The 15,091-nt window shown below is 49.2% G+C and overlaps 1 protein-coding gene across 1 annotated transcript in view; it reads right to left on the reverse strand.

Moving 5' to 3' along the window:
• Positions 1-15,091, reverse strand: part of ush2a (Usher syndrome 2A (autosomal recessive, mild)) — a 1,730,413-nt gene that overhangs the window by 779,129 nt on the left and 936,193 nt on the right. The window contains exon 35 of the mRNA XM_072506478.1: positions 13,008-13,155. Within this exon, the coding sequence (XP_072362579.1) occupies positions 13,008-13,155 (148 nt within the window). The remainder of the gene's footprint in view (positions 1-13,007; positions 13,156-15,091) is intronic.

Here is a 15,091-nt window from a genome sequence, read left to right on the forward strand (position 1 = left end):
TCACCGACTGCACGACACCTTGGACTCCTTCGCTCATGGTGCAGACCCTAGCTGTGTTGGCCTCGGTGCCACTCATTGCCAGTGCCATCTGCTGGGATGGGCTGGCTCCGTTGGCTGGAAGACTTGCGGGAGAATGGGCATGTGGTAAGTGGGAGGGATGGGTCAGTCAGTAAGGGACTCACTACTCATGTTTGACAGGTCCTCCGGGTGGAGCCCAGTGGCTCCTCACCTCTGCTGCGTCCACCAGCCTCCGCATTGGTGACCGCCCTGTCCTCTGCCATACCTGTCACCTCCAATGCCCGCTCCTGGAAGGAGGTGAGGACTCTGATTCCAGCACCCCACCGCCAGTCTGGGCCCTCTCCCGCCGATTGTGGGACAGCATTTCCTGAGGAGACACAGAGGGGGCATCGTTAGTCACGTGGTTAACTGTGGTGAGAGGGAGTGTGAAGGCGGGTTTGGGGAGCGTTGAGGAAGGAGGGGGTTGAGAGGGGTGGGGGTCGCCTGGGGGGCTGGGGGGGGGGGGGGGGTGCTGTTGATGTCTACTCACTTGTGCTGCCCGGTGTAGGTCGTTGACCTTCTTCCTGCACTGAAGGTCAGTCCTCCTGGTCACACTCCCCGAACTGACAGCTGCCGCCACGTCGTCCCAGGCTGTACTGGCAACCTTGATGCTCACCCGCCGGGACTCTCGGGGGAACAGGACATCCATCCTGGCCTCCACTGCATCGAGGAGGCTCCCTAGGTCAGCGTTCCCGAATCTTGGGGCTGGTCTCCTCGGCGTCATTGTTATGAGCTGGTTGGGGTTGGCTAAGCAAGTGCAGCTTAAGTGCTGGTCGATCTTGTTAGAGGGGGGCTGGCGAGCGCGGTCCCAGCGAATCAGCTGGTGAGTAGTCATTTGTGGCAAGAGGCCCGTGCTGCCTTGTTAAAAGTGGACCAATTAATGTTGGATTGCGTCGTCAGCCTTGCTAGCGCCGGGAAGCTTGCGGCAATTGCCGCTCGCTACCACACTTAGAAATATTTCTGGAGAACATGCCCTTGGTGAGGGAAGTGTGGGCAGCTTTCCAAATTAGGTCACTCAATTAATGACATCCATCCGGTGTTGGGTGGTGGCACAGTGGTTAGCACTGCTGCCTTCCAGCCAGGGACCTGGATTCATTTCCAACATTGGGTGATTGTCTGTGGGGTGTTTGCACCTTCTTCCCGTGTCTGCGTGGGTTTCAGGTTTCCTCCCTCAGTCCAAAGACGTGCAGGTTAGGTAGACTGGCCATTCTAAATTGCCCCTCAGTGTCCAAAGGTTAGATGGGGTTGTGGAAATAGGGAGGGGGAGTGGGCCTGGGTGGGGTGCTCTTTCAGAGAGTCGGTGCTACTCGATGGGCTGAGCGGCCTCCTTTTGAACTGTATGGATTCTATGAAAAGAAGACTGTACAGTCTGACTATACTGAATTATTGGAGAAGTGAGAGGTAAGAGTCATTTTCCATTTTGGTGACAATTGTGCCAGAGGTGTCTCATTCAGCACCCTTGCCCGGCTATGATGCTTCCACAGAAAATTCATTACAATGCTGCTTTTCATCTACATCAAAAGAGGACTCATAATGCCCATGAGGTATCAAGGAGAAGAGGAAGAGTGCCTACTCTTGCCATTTTTACTCCGTTAGAGGAGGAGGTGCTGGAAATGGCATCAAACCAATGGAATAGCACCACTGGCCATGGTGAGTTTGGAGGACGGGCCTGGATACTGATATTCCAAGAGCACATAGCTCCCTCCTGCCAAGACAGTACTGAGGGGGTTGGGGGGCAGTGGAAGGGGGGGCAATGGCTGGGGAAGATGGTAGGTATGGAGCTTTGATGGGTAGTGTGTGTGTGTACATGTGTGAGTGGGTGTATGTGAATATGTGTACATGTGAGTGTGCATGTACGTTTGTGTTGCATGTGAGCATTTTTGTGTGTGCAGGAATGTGTGCATCTCTGAAATCAGCTCAAATGGAGACAGTCTTAATCCTATATTCCTTGCTTGTTTAAGGTCTGCAGATGCCAGTCCTGAGGCCACAACAATATTAACCTCTGAGAAAGAAAGAGAGCCTCAAGACGGTGCACCTTGCGGTGGACTTGCCACACCGAGCGCCACTGCAGATACAGGCACCCTGGTTGGCATGTGCAGATGGCAAGCCTCTGGAGTCACCCATCAGGTGACGGATGCTGGACGTACAGGACAAGATACTTGGAGATGTGGCAGAACCTCCAGAGGGGTTACGGGCATGAGAACAGACAGTGGAGGATTCCATCCAGGATATGAGGTCGGTGATCACTTCAGAACGTGTGGCTTTCTTCATCGAGATGCTGGTGTCTGTTATAGAGGGCCAGGCCCAGCAGCTCACTGATGGAATACTGGGTATGTGTTCTGATCTGCATTCCATTGACTTGTTGTTTTTAAACACTGGTGCCTGGGGCCAAGGTGAGAAGGGGAACGAGTGCCTGGCCAGATTCGTAGCCAGGTCTTGGTGCCTCTCAGGAAAGTAGGCTTGGCTAAATGGACCCCATGGTGGCAAATGAGCAACTTCTGTCACCATCAAGGGGCACCACTAATGGCACTTCTGATGGGAACATCCTCTCTCTTCCCCTCTGCCATTGACACAAATGTGTCAGAGTGTCACAATGACAGATGATATATCTGCCACTGATCAGCAGACCTCACACCTCAGACAACCCAGGGAACATTCGCCAAAGCCATCTCAGACAAAGGGGCATAAGGGTCATAAGTCTGTCTCCAGCACAGCCAGCAGTGAGGAGGGGCGGCTTCTTCTGCACTGTAGGGATTCTATGATTGCTAGACAAATTGCTGTATTTTTAGAGGCTTGCCCATCCAAAGCCTGCTGTGCACTGGCTTCTGCAGATAGCTGGGCATGGCTCACCCTCCACATATGACTCCTCCTTATCAGAGGGTGCGGATCACTCTACTACACCCTCCTCTATCAGGGCCTTGCCTTTCTAGAATGGCAGGTTGTGTAATAGAACAAAGAACAAAGAATAAAGAAAAGTACAGCACAGGAATAGGCCCTTCGGCCCTCCAAGCCTGTGCTGACCATGCTGCCCGTCTAAACTAAAATCTTCTACACTTCCAGGGTCCGTATCCCTCTATTTCCATCCTATTCATGTATTTGTCAAGATGCCCCTTAAACGTCACTATCGTCCCTGCTTCCACCACCTCCTCTGGCAGAGAGTTCCAGGCACCCACTACCCTCTGTGTAAAAAACTTGCCTCGTACATCTCCTCTAAACCTTGCCTCTCGCATCTTATACCTTTGACCCCTAGTAATTGACCCCTCTACCATGGGAAAAAGCCTCTGACTATCCACTCTGTCTATGCCCCTCATAATTTTGTAGACCTCTATCTGGTCGCCCCTCAACCTCCGTCGTTCCAGTGAAAACAAACCGAGTTTATTCAACCTCTCCTCATAGCTAATGCCGTCGATACCAGGCAACATTCTGGTAAATCTCTTCTGCACCCTCTCTAAAGCCTCCACATCCTTCTGGTAGTGTGGCGACCAGAATTGAACACTGTACTCCAAGTGTGGCCTAACTAAGGTTCTATACAGCTGCAACATGACTTGCCAATTTTTATACTCAATGCCCCAGCCAATGAAGGCAAGCATGCCGTATGCCTTCTTGACTACCTTCTCCACCTGTGTTGTCACTTTCAGTGACCTATGGACCTGTACACCGAGATCTCTCTGACTGTCAATACTCTTGAGGGTTCTACCATTCACTGTCTATTCCCTACGTGCATTAGACCTTCCAAAATGCATTATCTCACATTTGTCCGGTTCAAACTCCATCTGCCATCTCTCTGCCCAAGTCTCCAAACAATCTAAATCCTGCTGTATCCTCTGACAGTCCTCATCGCTATCCGCAATTCCACCAACCTTTGTGTCGTCTGCAAACTTACTAATCAGACCAGTTACATTTTTCTCCATATCATTTATATATACTACAAACAGCAAAGGTCCCAGCACTGATCCCTGCGGAACACCACTAGTCACAGCCTTCCAATCAGAAAAGCACCCTTCCATTGCTACTCTCTTCCTTCTATGACCTAGCCAGTTCTGTATCCATTTTGCCAGCTCACCCCTGATCCCGTGTGACTTCACCTTTTGTACCAGTCTGCAATGAGGGACCTTGTCAAAGGCCTTACTGAAGTCAATATAGACAACATCCACTGCACTACCTGCATCAATCATCTGTGTGACCTCCTCGAAAAACTTTAGCAAGTTAGAAAACACTCTATCAGTGTTTAAAAACTCACGACCTCTCCTTCACAAAACCGTGCTGCCTCTTGCTAATACGTCCATTTGCTTCCAAATGGGAGTAGATCCTATCTCGAAGAATTCTCTTCAGTAATTTCCTTACCACTGACGTAAGGCACACCGGCCTGTTGTTCCCTGGATTATCCTTGCTACCCTTCTTGAACAAAGGAACAACATTGGCTATTCTCCAGTCCTCCGGGACATCACCTGAAGACAGTGAGGATCCAAAGATTTCTGTCAAGGCCTCAGCATTTTCCTCTCTAGCCTCCTTCAGTATTCTGGGGTAGATCCCATTAGGCCCTGGGGACTTATCTACCTTAATATTTTTCAAGATGCCCAACACCTCATCTTTTTGGATCTCAATGTGACCCAGGCTATCTACACACCCTTCTCCAGACTCAACATCCACCAATTCCATCTCTTTGGTGAATACTGATGCAAAGTATTCATTTAGAACCTCGCGCATTTCCTCTGGCTCCACACATAGATTCCCTCGCCTGTCCTTCAGTGGGCTCACCCTTTCCCTGGCTACCCTCTTGCTTTTTATGTACGTGTAAAAAGCCTTGGGATTTTCCTTAACCCTATTTGCCAATGATTTTTCGTGACCCCTTTTAGCCCTCCTGACTCCTTGCTTAAGTTCCTTCCTACTTTCCTTATATTCCACACAGGCTTCGTCTGTTCCCAGCCTACTAGCCCTGACAAATGCCTCCTTTTTCTTTTTGATGAGGCCTACAATATCTCTCGTTATCCAAGGTTCCCGAAATTTGAAGTGTTTATCCTTCTTCCGCACAGGAACAAGCCGGTCCTGAATTCCTTTCAACTGACATTTGAAAGCCTCCCACATGTCAGATGTTGATTTATCCTCAAACATCCGCCCCCAATCTAGGTTCTTCAGTTCCTGCCTAATATTATTATAATTAGCCTTCCCCCAATTCAGCACATTCACCCTAGGACCACTCGAATCCTTGTCCACCAGCACTTTAAAACTTACTGAATTGTGGTCACTATTCCCAAAATGCTCCCCTACTGAAACTTCTACCACCTGGCCGGGCTCATTCCCCAATACCAGGTCCAGTATAGCCCCTTCCCTAGTTGGACTATCTACACATTGTTTTAAGAAGCCCTCCTGGATGCTCCTTACAAACTCTGCCCCATCCAAGCCCCGAGCACTAAGTTAGTCCCAGTCAATATTGGGGAAGTTAAAGTCTCCCATCACCACACCCCTGTTGCTTTTGCTCCTTTCCAAAATCTGTCTACTTATCTGCTCCTCTATCTCCTCTATTGGGTGGCCTGTAGTAAACCCCCAACATTGTGACTGCACCCTTCTTATTCCTGATCTCTACCCATGTAGCCTCGCTGTCCTCTGAGGTGTCCTCCCGCAGTACAGCTGTGATATTCTCCCTAACCATTAGCGTAACTCCTCCACCCCTTTTACATCACCCTCTATCCCACCTGAAACATCTAAATCCTGGAACATTTAGCTGCCAATCCTGCCCTTCCCTCAACCAGATCTCTGTAATGGCAACAACATCATAGTTCCAAGTACTAATCCAAGCTTTAAGTTCATCTGCCTTACCTGTTATACTTCTTGCATTAAAACATGTGCACTTCAGGCCACCTAGTTCTCCCTCAATTTTTTCACCTTCTCACCTATTGCTCCAGTACTCACCCCCCTGCCATACTAGTTTAAACCCTCCCGTGTGACACTAGCAAATCTCGTGGCCAGGAGATTTATGCCTCTCCAGTTTAGATGCAACCCGTCCTTCTTATACACATTACACCTGCCCCGGAAGAGCTCCCAGTGGTCCAGATAACGGAAACCCTCTCTCCTACACCAGCTGTTTAGCCACGTGTTTAGCTGCTCTATCTTCCTATTTCTAGCCTCACTGGCACGTGGCACAGGGAGTAATCCTGAGATTACAACCCTCGAGGTCCTGTCTTTTAACTTTCTGCCTAGCTCCCTGAACTCCTGCTGCAGGACCTTCCTGATTATGTCGTTGGTACCAATATGTACAACAACCTCTGCCTGTTTGTCCTCCCCCTTCAGGATGCCCGCTACCCATTCAGAGACATTCTGGACCCTGGCACCAGGGAGGCAACACACCATCTTTCACGGCCACAGAAGCGCCTATCTGCACCCCTGACTATAGAGTCCCCTATGACTATTGCTCTTCTGCGCTTTGACCCTCCCTGCTGAACATCAGGGCCAGCCGTGGTGCCACTGCTCTGGCTGTTGCTGTTTTCCCCTGATAGGTTATTCCACCCCAACAGTATCCAAAGTGGTATACCTGTTCGACAGGGGGACAACCACAAGGGACCATGACCATAAGCGATACACTGGCAGGAACTCTGCAGTCCACCACCAGAAAAGTCCTGGGGCTTGATTCTCCATTTTTGGGATTGTGTCCTCGTGCCGTTGTAAAAACTGTGGCCTTTCACGCCAGAAAAACTGGCGTAAAAGGGCCACATATTCATACCCCTGCAGGGGGCTAGCAATGACCCATCGGGAAGCTCGCAGCTTTTGCTGCAGATATGGGTCCCCACATTTCCGGGTCAGAGGCCGCGCATGCGCAGGGCGGCAGCCTCCAGAGGACCATGGAGCTGGATCTCCTAAATAGTGCCCCCGATCGGCCGCACGCCCGACCCGGACCGCCTGCCCAAAATTAGCCCATTGCCGTATGAGGCCCCCCCTGCTCTCCGATCGGCCTGCCCTCGACCATGGCAGCCGCCACGCTAGTATCCCGATTGGGAGGACCATGTTAGATCCACGCTGTCGGGAATTCGGCCGGTCGGGAGTGGAGAATGCCGGAGTGGGCCTCCAGCAATGGCCGCAGGTAGAGAATACCCGACGCTACGTACTCTCAGAGTACAGCCCTTTTTGGGGCCCGGAGAATCGGGGAACCAGCGCCGGTTCCATGCGCGAAACTGGATTCTCCGCCCCGGTGCCGGACTCGATTTCGGAGACAGGGTATGGAGAATCCAGCCCCAGATATCTAAACATCACTTTGAGACTACTGGTCGGCTCAGTGATGGCCCTGGTGGAAATGTGGCTCTCATTGTTCTGTGTCTCAGCCTCTGTACGTGGATTCCTGACTGGGGTCAGGAGCCATCTTTTAAATGGGTGCCCCTTGTCTCCCAGAAACAAGCCATCCAATGGTCTGGTGACAGAACAACCCTGGCACCTGGGAATGTCTGAGCATGTACCCATCGTGACAGCTCCCAGGATACTGTGCACACACCTGCATAAACCTCTGTCTGTGGTCACAAACAACCCGGATACCAACTGAATGGTGCCATTTTTCTGTTCTCAAAAGCCCTGGCTGTACCGATGATGTTTCGATTGCCACATGGGTGTAACCTATGACCCTTTTCACTGTGGGGATCCAGCAATGGTAGCAAAGCCTCGGATCTGTCTGCTTGACTGGACTCTGAGCTGAATGATATAAATTCATGGGCACACCTGAACATTGCATCTGTGGTAACATTGATACAATGATGTGCTGCTTGCTGCGAGATCCCGCAAAAGTCTCTCCAGCTAACATGTCATACAATGGTGTGACTGTCTCTCGCGGAAAGATGCAGTCTGGTACTGGCATTCTGGCATTTGCAAATATGTCACCTTTATGCTGCAGACTGTGTTGGCAAGATAGTGTCTTTGTCGAGCTGCTACTGCCATCTCTCCTCTGCAGACCCTAACACAGCAGCAGGTTTCTCACCTTGCTGGACCACAATGCGTACTTGCCCCTGGCCAGCTGTCCTTCTTCACATCCTCCTCCATTGGAGGCTGTGCCCATGGGGTACAGTGGTATTCGCATCCAATACTGGAATACAAACGCTCCGTGTTAGCCCTGTCCGTCAGCCACGTTCCCTACTAATATCTCCTATTGCAGCTTGAAAAAGATAAATGAACGCACTTGAAGCACTGGGAAACACTGCCATCTTCACCAGCAAACTCTTCTGTTGAATGCAGCCATAATCCTGCTTGTAACCTTTCTATCTGCCCTTGCATTCAAATGTTTTTCTAACTTCAAATGTTTTTTATGTGCACCCCAACGGAAAATGGCACAACGCAATGTAAAATACGAATCTATTAGCTTGTTAACAAGATGAACTGGCCTTTAATTTGTTTAAAAAAAATGGTGGGCAGACAGCCAATTTCGGCACCCGCCCGATTGTCGTGTTACTGGAGACCCAGGTGATGACATCAAGTTGGTGAACTGACGTGATCATGCTGGATTTTACATAAGTGCAGGTCGACAGTCTGACCAATTTTCAAATGGAAGATTAATCTCCATTTTCTGATTATTACTAAAGAGAAATAAAACTTGCTGCCAAAATATCCCTCTTGGGCTGCTAACGGGAGTTTCTGTTCACCCAGCCACGTGTTTCTCAGTGGCATGCCGTTCCCCGGGGGCAGGATTCTCTACTCCCTCTGCTTGTCAATAGGATTTCCCATTGAAACCACAACATGCCACCTGGAAATCTGTGGGCAGGGGTGCACTGTCGGTGGGAAAAGGGAAATCACACCGGTCAGAGAATTCCAGCCCTTGTTTTGTGTCACTTGTGGGTGGGTGTAAAATAAGTAGGGGGTGCCTGGAACTCGCTGCCGGGGGAGGTGGTTCAAGCAGGGACGATAGTGACGTTTAAGGGGCATCTTGACAAATACATGAATAGGATGGGAATAGAGGGATACGGACCCTGGAAGTGTAGAAGATTTTAGTTCAGACAGGCACCATGGTCGGCACAGGCTTGGAGGGCCGAAGGGCCTGTTCCTGTGCTGTGCTTTTCTTTGTTCTTTGTTCTTTGTTCATGATGTATATGTGGGACAGAAGAATAGAAGGGGGTTGGTTGTGGGGGGATAGGTGGGGGTGGGTTCAGGGGAAAGGTGGGGTGACAAGGATGTGCAATATAAAAAAACCAGGGGATCTTGTAGTGCAGTGGGTAGCATCCCTGCCTCTGAACCAGACGCTCAGGGTTCAAGACCCACTCCAAGTCTTTATATCCAAGGAAGGTTGATTATCAACCTACAACTCCTCCCAACACATACACATGGCAGGTGGTAAGTGCAGGAACGATTCCTGCTCAGCCATGTGATGGAAAGAAAATTGGAGCTTCTACCTTCTTTATCCATAGCTCTGGGCTACAATAGCAACTCAGGTTCCTTTTGGAGTGGGGAGAGTATCAAGCTTTTCCATTTCTCACTCAAACTGGCAGACATGAATGTGCGGAAAATAATGGGGCAGAAACTAGCCAAACAGTTACAATTATCCTTGGGATTCACCCATTGATTCCTCCCCCCCTAGAAGATGCCCCAAAACTTTGATTATGCGGTCTGGAGGAACAGCAACACTACGACAAAGAAAGTTCAGAACTCCTCATGGACAAAAAAGCTTAATTCAAGAGGTGATGTGCAACTGACTGCCTTTGCCATCAATGCAGCATTTGACCGATTGTGGCACCAGGCTCACCCCTTAATCGACATGTGAATATCTAGATCTGTTTCTGCTGTCCAACTCCATATCCGTGCTGCTGAAGGCACTCTGCTACCACCTAAATGCTTCCTCATATCTTCGATGGAAACTGGTTGAAATGTGCCGATAATGAACTAGTGTTAAAATTGCCCAACCTCATGCTACCAAGATCAGGAAGATTTGCTCCAGGCCTCAATTGCTGCCCTCCCGGGAGATAAAATTTGAGCTCTTGTTTCTCTTTCACAGAGACAAAAGGCAAATGCGTTGCAAGTAAATACACCTTTCTGCTGGACAACATGGCACCTAATCTTAAAGTATCCAAAAATCCGAGAGCTGTAATCTCATTGATTGAAACAGGACTGTGCTGGCTTCCACCCTCTAATAGCAATGCCGGCAGAAAATCAAGGGTCATTGGTAAAACATCTGGGGTGAGATTCTCCGACCCCCCGCCGGGTCGGAGAATCGCCGGGGGCCGGCGTGAAACCCGCCCCCGCTGGTTGCCGAATTCTCCGGCACCGGATATTCGGCGGGGGTGGGAATCGCGCCGCGCCGATTGGTGGGCCTCTCCTGGCGATTCTCCGGCCCGCGATGGGCCGAAGTCCCGCTGCTGGAATGCCTGTCCCGCCGGCGAGAATCAAACCAACTCTCTTACCGGCGGGACAAGGCGGCGCGGGCGGGCTCCGGGGTCCTGGGGGGGTGTGGGGCGATCTGGCCCCGGGGGGTGCCCCCACGGTGGCCTGGCCCGTGATCGGGGCCCACCGATCCGCGGGCGACCTGTGCCGTGGGAGCACTCCTTTCCTTCCGCCTTCGCCATGGTCTCCACGATGGCGGAGGCGGAAGAGACCCGCTCCACTGCGCATGCACGGGGATGCCATGAGCGGCCGCTGACGCTCCCGCGCATGCCCCGCACGGCAAAGTCATTTCCGCGTCAGCTGGCGGGGCACCATAGGCCTTTCAGTCCGCATCACTATCAGAGTTCTTCAAGGCAGTCCGCCGTGGGCCTAGCCCCTCAAGGTGAGGGCTCGGCCCCTCAAGATGCGGCGAATTCCGCACCTTTGGGGCGGCGTGATGCCGGACTGATTCGCTCCGTTTTTGGCGCCTGTTGGCGGACATCGCGCCGATTGCGGAGAATCCCGCCCCTCATTTCTATGATTCCAGCGGGTGCCTACAGCAATTTAACCAGAAAATCCATTCTTACTCAGCACCGGCACCCCTCCAGACGCATTGAGGGCTCTTGATTTTCTGTTTGAAAATTGGCAGTGGTTGGGTTTCAGGTTGGATCTCTTGGAATTCAAACTTTCACTGCAAATGTGTGGGGAACTGGCTGGTTGGCCTTGGGCCCACAGAAAATTAGTGGAAGGCCTGTGCCATTTGTTTCAATAAGACCTACAGTGAACCTGTTGCTTGCTGATGGCAGTGATCGTGGCAGAAAAGGTTCCCCCTTCTCTCGGTAGAATCAGCCAAAATGCGTCCCACAAATGCATCAACGAGGTGATTAACGCATGGATCAATATAGCTGTCGCTTTCATGTTCTCTTCCGTTAAAAACAATAGCAACATGCACAGTTTTCTGATGCCACTATATTCCTCAAAGGAGAGAGGTTGCTGATGGTCGTGTAACACATCCTGTGTGTCAGTGAGCAACCATGTATCATTCAGCTAGATTGTGTTACAATGATTGTATTTGTGAAGGCCTTTGAAGGTGTGAGCTTGTTTTAAGTTCCAACTTGAATATGTGCCCTGCTACAATATGGTTATTCATGATAAGCAGTGAAAGAGCTGCAGAGCTATGAGAGAAATCGGCATGGAGTACAGGCGCCGGAATGTTGCAACTGGGGGCTTTTCACAGTAACTTCATATTTGTGACAATAAAAGGTTATTATCATTATCATTATAACAGTGTTCCAGGTTGGCTCACTGACATGCAGTTTCCTGAGGGTTACCACTGACCAGAAACTGAACTGGACCAGCCATATAAATACTGTGGCTACAAGAGCAAGTCCAAGGTTGGGAATTCTGTGGAGAATAACTCACCTCCTGACTAGTCAAACCCTGTTCCCCATCTCCAAGGCACAAGTCAGGAATATGATGGAATACTCTTGATTTGCCTGGATGAGTGCAGTTCCAATAATGAAGAAACTGCACACCATCCAGTACAAAGCAGCAAGCTTGATTGACACCCCATCCACCACCTTCAACATTCATTCCCTCACACAGTGGCTGCAGTTTGTACCATGAACAAGATGCAATGCTGAAACTCACCAAGGTTCCTTCGTCAGGACCTTCCAAACATCTCACCTCTACCACCTTGAAGGACTTGGGCAGCAGGTGCATGGGAACACCACCACTTGCAAGCTCCCTTCCAAGCCACACATCATTTGACTTGGAACTATTTTGCGGTTCCTTCATTGTCGCTGGGTCAAACTCCTGGCACTCTGTTTCTAATGGCACTGTACCTATGCAACATGGACTACAATGAAATGAAATGAAATGAAAATCGCTTATTGTCACAAGTAGGCTTCAAATGAAGTTACTGTGAAAAGCCCCTAGTCGCCACATTCCGGCGCCTGTTCGGGGAGGCTGTTACGGGAATTGAACCGTGCTGCTGGCACCCCTAATATCACATTCCTGGAGTGCTGCTATCTCCAGGACCAATGTGGACCAGTGCTTGCGTGATTAAATAATTAGGGCTGACCTCAGGAAATCCCATGCAGTCAGCCTAACATGATGGCAATGAACACACAAGCGCACTGCTCTTCTGCTTTGCTGCTTTAGCACCCACACTGAAAAAATCATTCCATGCTAAAAAGAGAGAAAAATGCGCTTTGGATTAAATATATGACTAGGTTGTTACCACTATCATTATTCGTATATTAAAAAAACTCTTGAATCAGTCAATGAAAGTTTGACATGTTATTTTAAACAAACAAGCTTGCCCTGTATGTGGGCTCAACACAAACAGGCAGAGCAGCAGTCTGCATATAGTCAAGAAGCTGGCACATACATCTTGCAGATGTAGTACTTAATAACAGCCAAAAGGGAGCACTTTTGAGCCATTTAAATACAACACTCTAAATGACTGCAATTTCTGAGCTACATAAAATGATGCTATCTCAGGAGTTTTTTATGTGTTAAAATGGTCATTAAAAATTAAGTGCCACATATAAGTTGTCATCTAGAATATTAATTTACCTTTGCTAATCATGTTTTTAACTTCAGGCAAAAAAAAAATCACCCACCGTTTGGTAACTCTGGTTCTGCCCATGAGATGTTAAAGGAATTGGACGTGTAAGAGTGGACAACTGGAGCAGGGAGCTTTTCTGGGGTGTTCTCCTCAGTTTTAGCAGTACTAGCTGGACTCATTGTGCATCCTCCTTCAGTGCATGCCTGAGAGAGAAATAATTCAATAAATACATTTCAATCAAATTTTATTATTTAATGTTATGTACAGTAACTACTTCCTTACTTTGTCATGGACAATGATCACTTTTTCTCAGGTAATCGATTTTCTTGTTAATTGTGAGGACTATTAAACATATTTATTTTATCAATTCGATACAAATTTTAAATAGCCCAGGAGATAGAGGTGAAAATTCCACGAATGCCATGAATTTGAAACAAAAACACGGATTTGTGTCAAGTCAGTCATCATCTTGTTACCTGAATGGAAGGAAGGAAAAATGAGACAAAGGACAAATTGATTAAAGTCCAGAATAGCCATGATGTGGATTGAGGCAATGCTGCTGAATGGAAACACTGGGAGATTGTGTAAAGCATCACATGATAGCCAGGATGAAGGGTTTGACAAAAAAAATCTATCCATCTTTCTCCTCCATAAACTGAATGATTCCTGTGTGCATGTCTCACATTTTATCTTTTTCATTTAAGGTACTCTGGTAAAATTATTTATTTACCAATCCCTTGCCTGCAGGTTACCTTTCAGAGGTGTATATCATATACACTGTGGACGCAACTTTGCAGAAGAAAGTAATTTGCGCGTTCTGCTGAAAAAAGAGGGTGGAATTTCCTTGAGAATTCTCCTGGAAATCCCTCAGAAATCATGACTGTTTCGCTTCAAAGCTCGCATGCTTGATTTTATCACCACCAACCCCACCCCTTAATGTACTCCTATCCCCAGGTCCAATGTGTGCTAATTATTACTTTCACTATAATTTTGGCAAATGATCAGCAGACACTCTGGAGAAACCGTATTCACGGTAATGTAAGGTTTGTGCTGATCTTCCGCTAAAGTTATTGTGCGAGAACCTCCAGGGAAATTCCAGGCACATATACTTTTCAGCACTCACTGTGCACCTCTACTTTTTGTTTAATTGTAAAATATTTAGCTTCAAAGAATTTGTGGATGCTCTCCAAATCATTTACTGATGTACTCATCAATCATGGCCAAAAGTAGGTTGAGTGAAAGAGAAAAGGGTATATTATAACCACAGCAGATCTAAATATAGTACAGAAAATCAAATCATATAGATGTCATTGGCAGCCCCAGCAACATTAATGATAGTCAGGAATAAACAAATATTCTTTCTATTACAAATTGTTCTGTTTTTAAAAAACGTTTAAAGACCTTGTAAAAATACATGTTTTAATTTTTACTGTTGTTCACTATTCACTTGTGTTCTTTCATCATTCAGTCCCATCTTAAATCAAATTTAGAATAATGTTTTAACTCATACATAAATTGGAGCTGCAATGTTGTGCTTCTCATTGATTTTGGAAATTGGATAGAATCTAGAGGATCAGGGGCGGGATTCTCCCCTACCCGGCAGGGCGGGGGCTCCCGGCGGGACGGAGTGGCGTGAACCACTCCGGCGTCAGGCCACCCCAAAGGTGCGGACTCCTCCGCACCTTTAGGGGCTAGGCCCGCACCTTTAGGGGCTAGGCCCGCCCCGGAGTGGTTGGCGCCCCGCCAGCTGGCGTGGAAGGCCTTTGGCGCCACGCCAGCTGGGGCCGAAGGGACTCCTCCGGCCGGCGCGACTCCGCGCATGTGCGGGAGCGTCAGCGGCTGCTGACATCATCCCCGCGCATGCGCAGGGGGGTTCACCTATGCGTCGGCCAAGGTGGAGGCTGATGGTCGTCGCATAGGAAAAGAGTGCCCCTACGGCACAGGCCCTCCCGCGGATCGGTGGGCTCCGATCGTGGGCCAGGCCACCGTGGGGGCACCACCCGGGGCCAGATCGCCCTCCGCCACCCCCAGGACCCCGGAGCCTGCCCGCGCCGCCAGGTCCAGCCAGTAAGGGACCTGGTTCAATTTACGGCGGCGGGACTGGCATAGAAGCAGCAGTACTTTGGCCCATCACGGGCC

This window comes from Scyliorhinus torazame, chromosome 1, assembly GCF_047496885.1.
Source record: "Scyliorhinus torazame isolate Kashiwa2021f chromosome 1, sScyTor2.1, whole genome shotgun sequence".
NCBI lineage: Eukaryota > Metazoa > Chordata > Chondrichthyes > Carcharhiniformes > Scyliorhinidae > Scyliorhinus > Scyliorhinus torazame.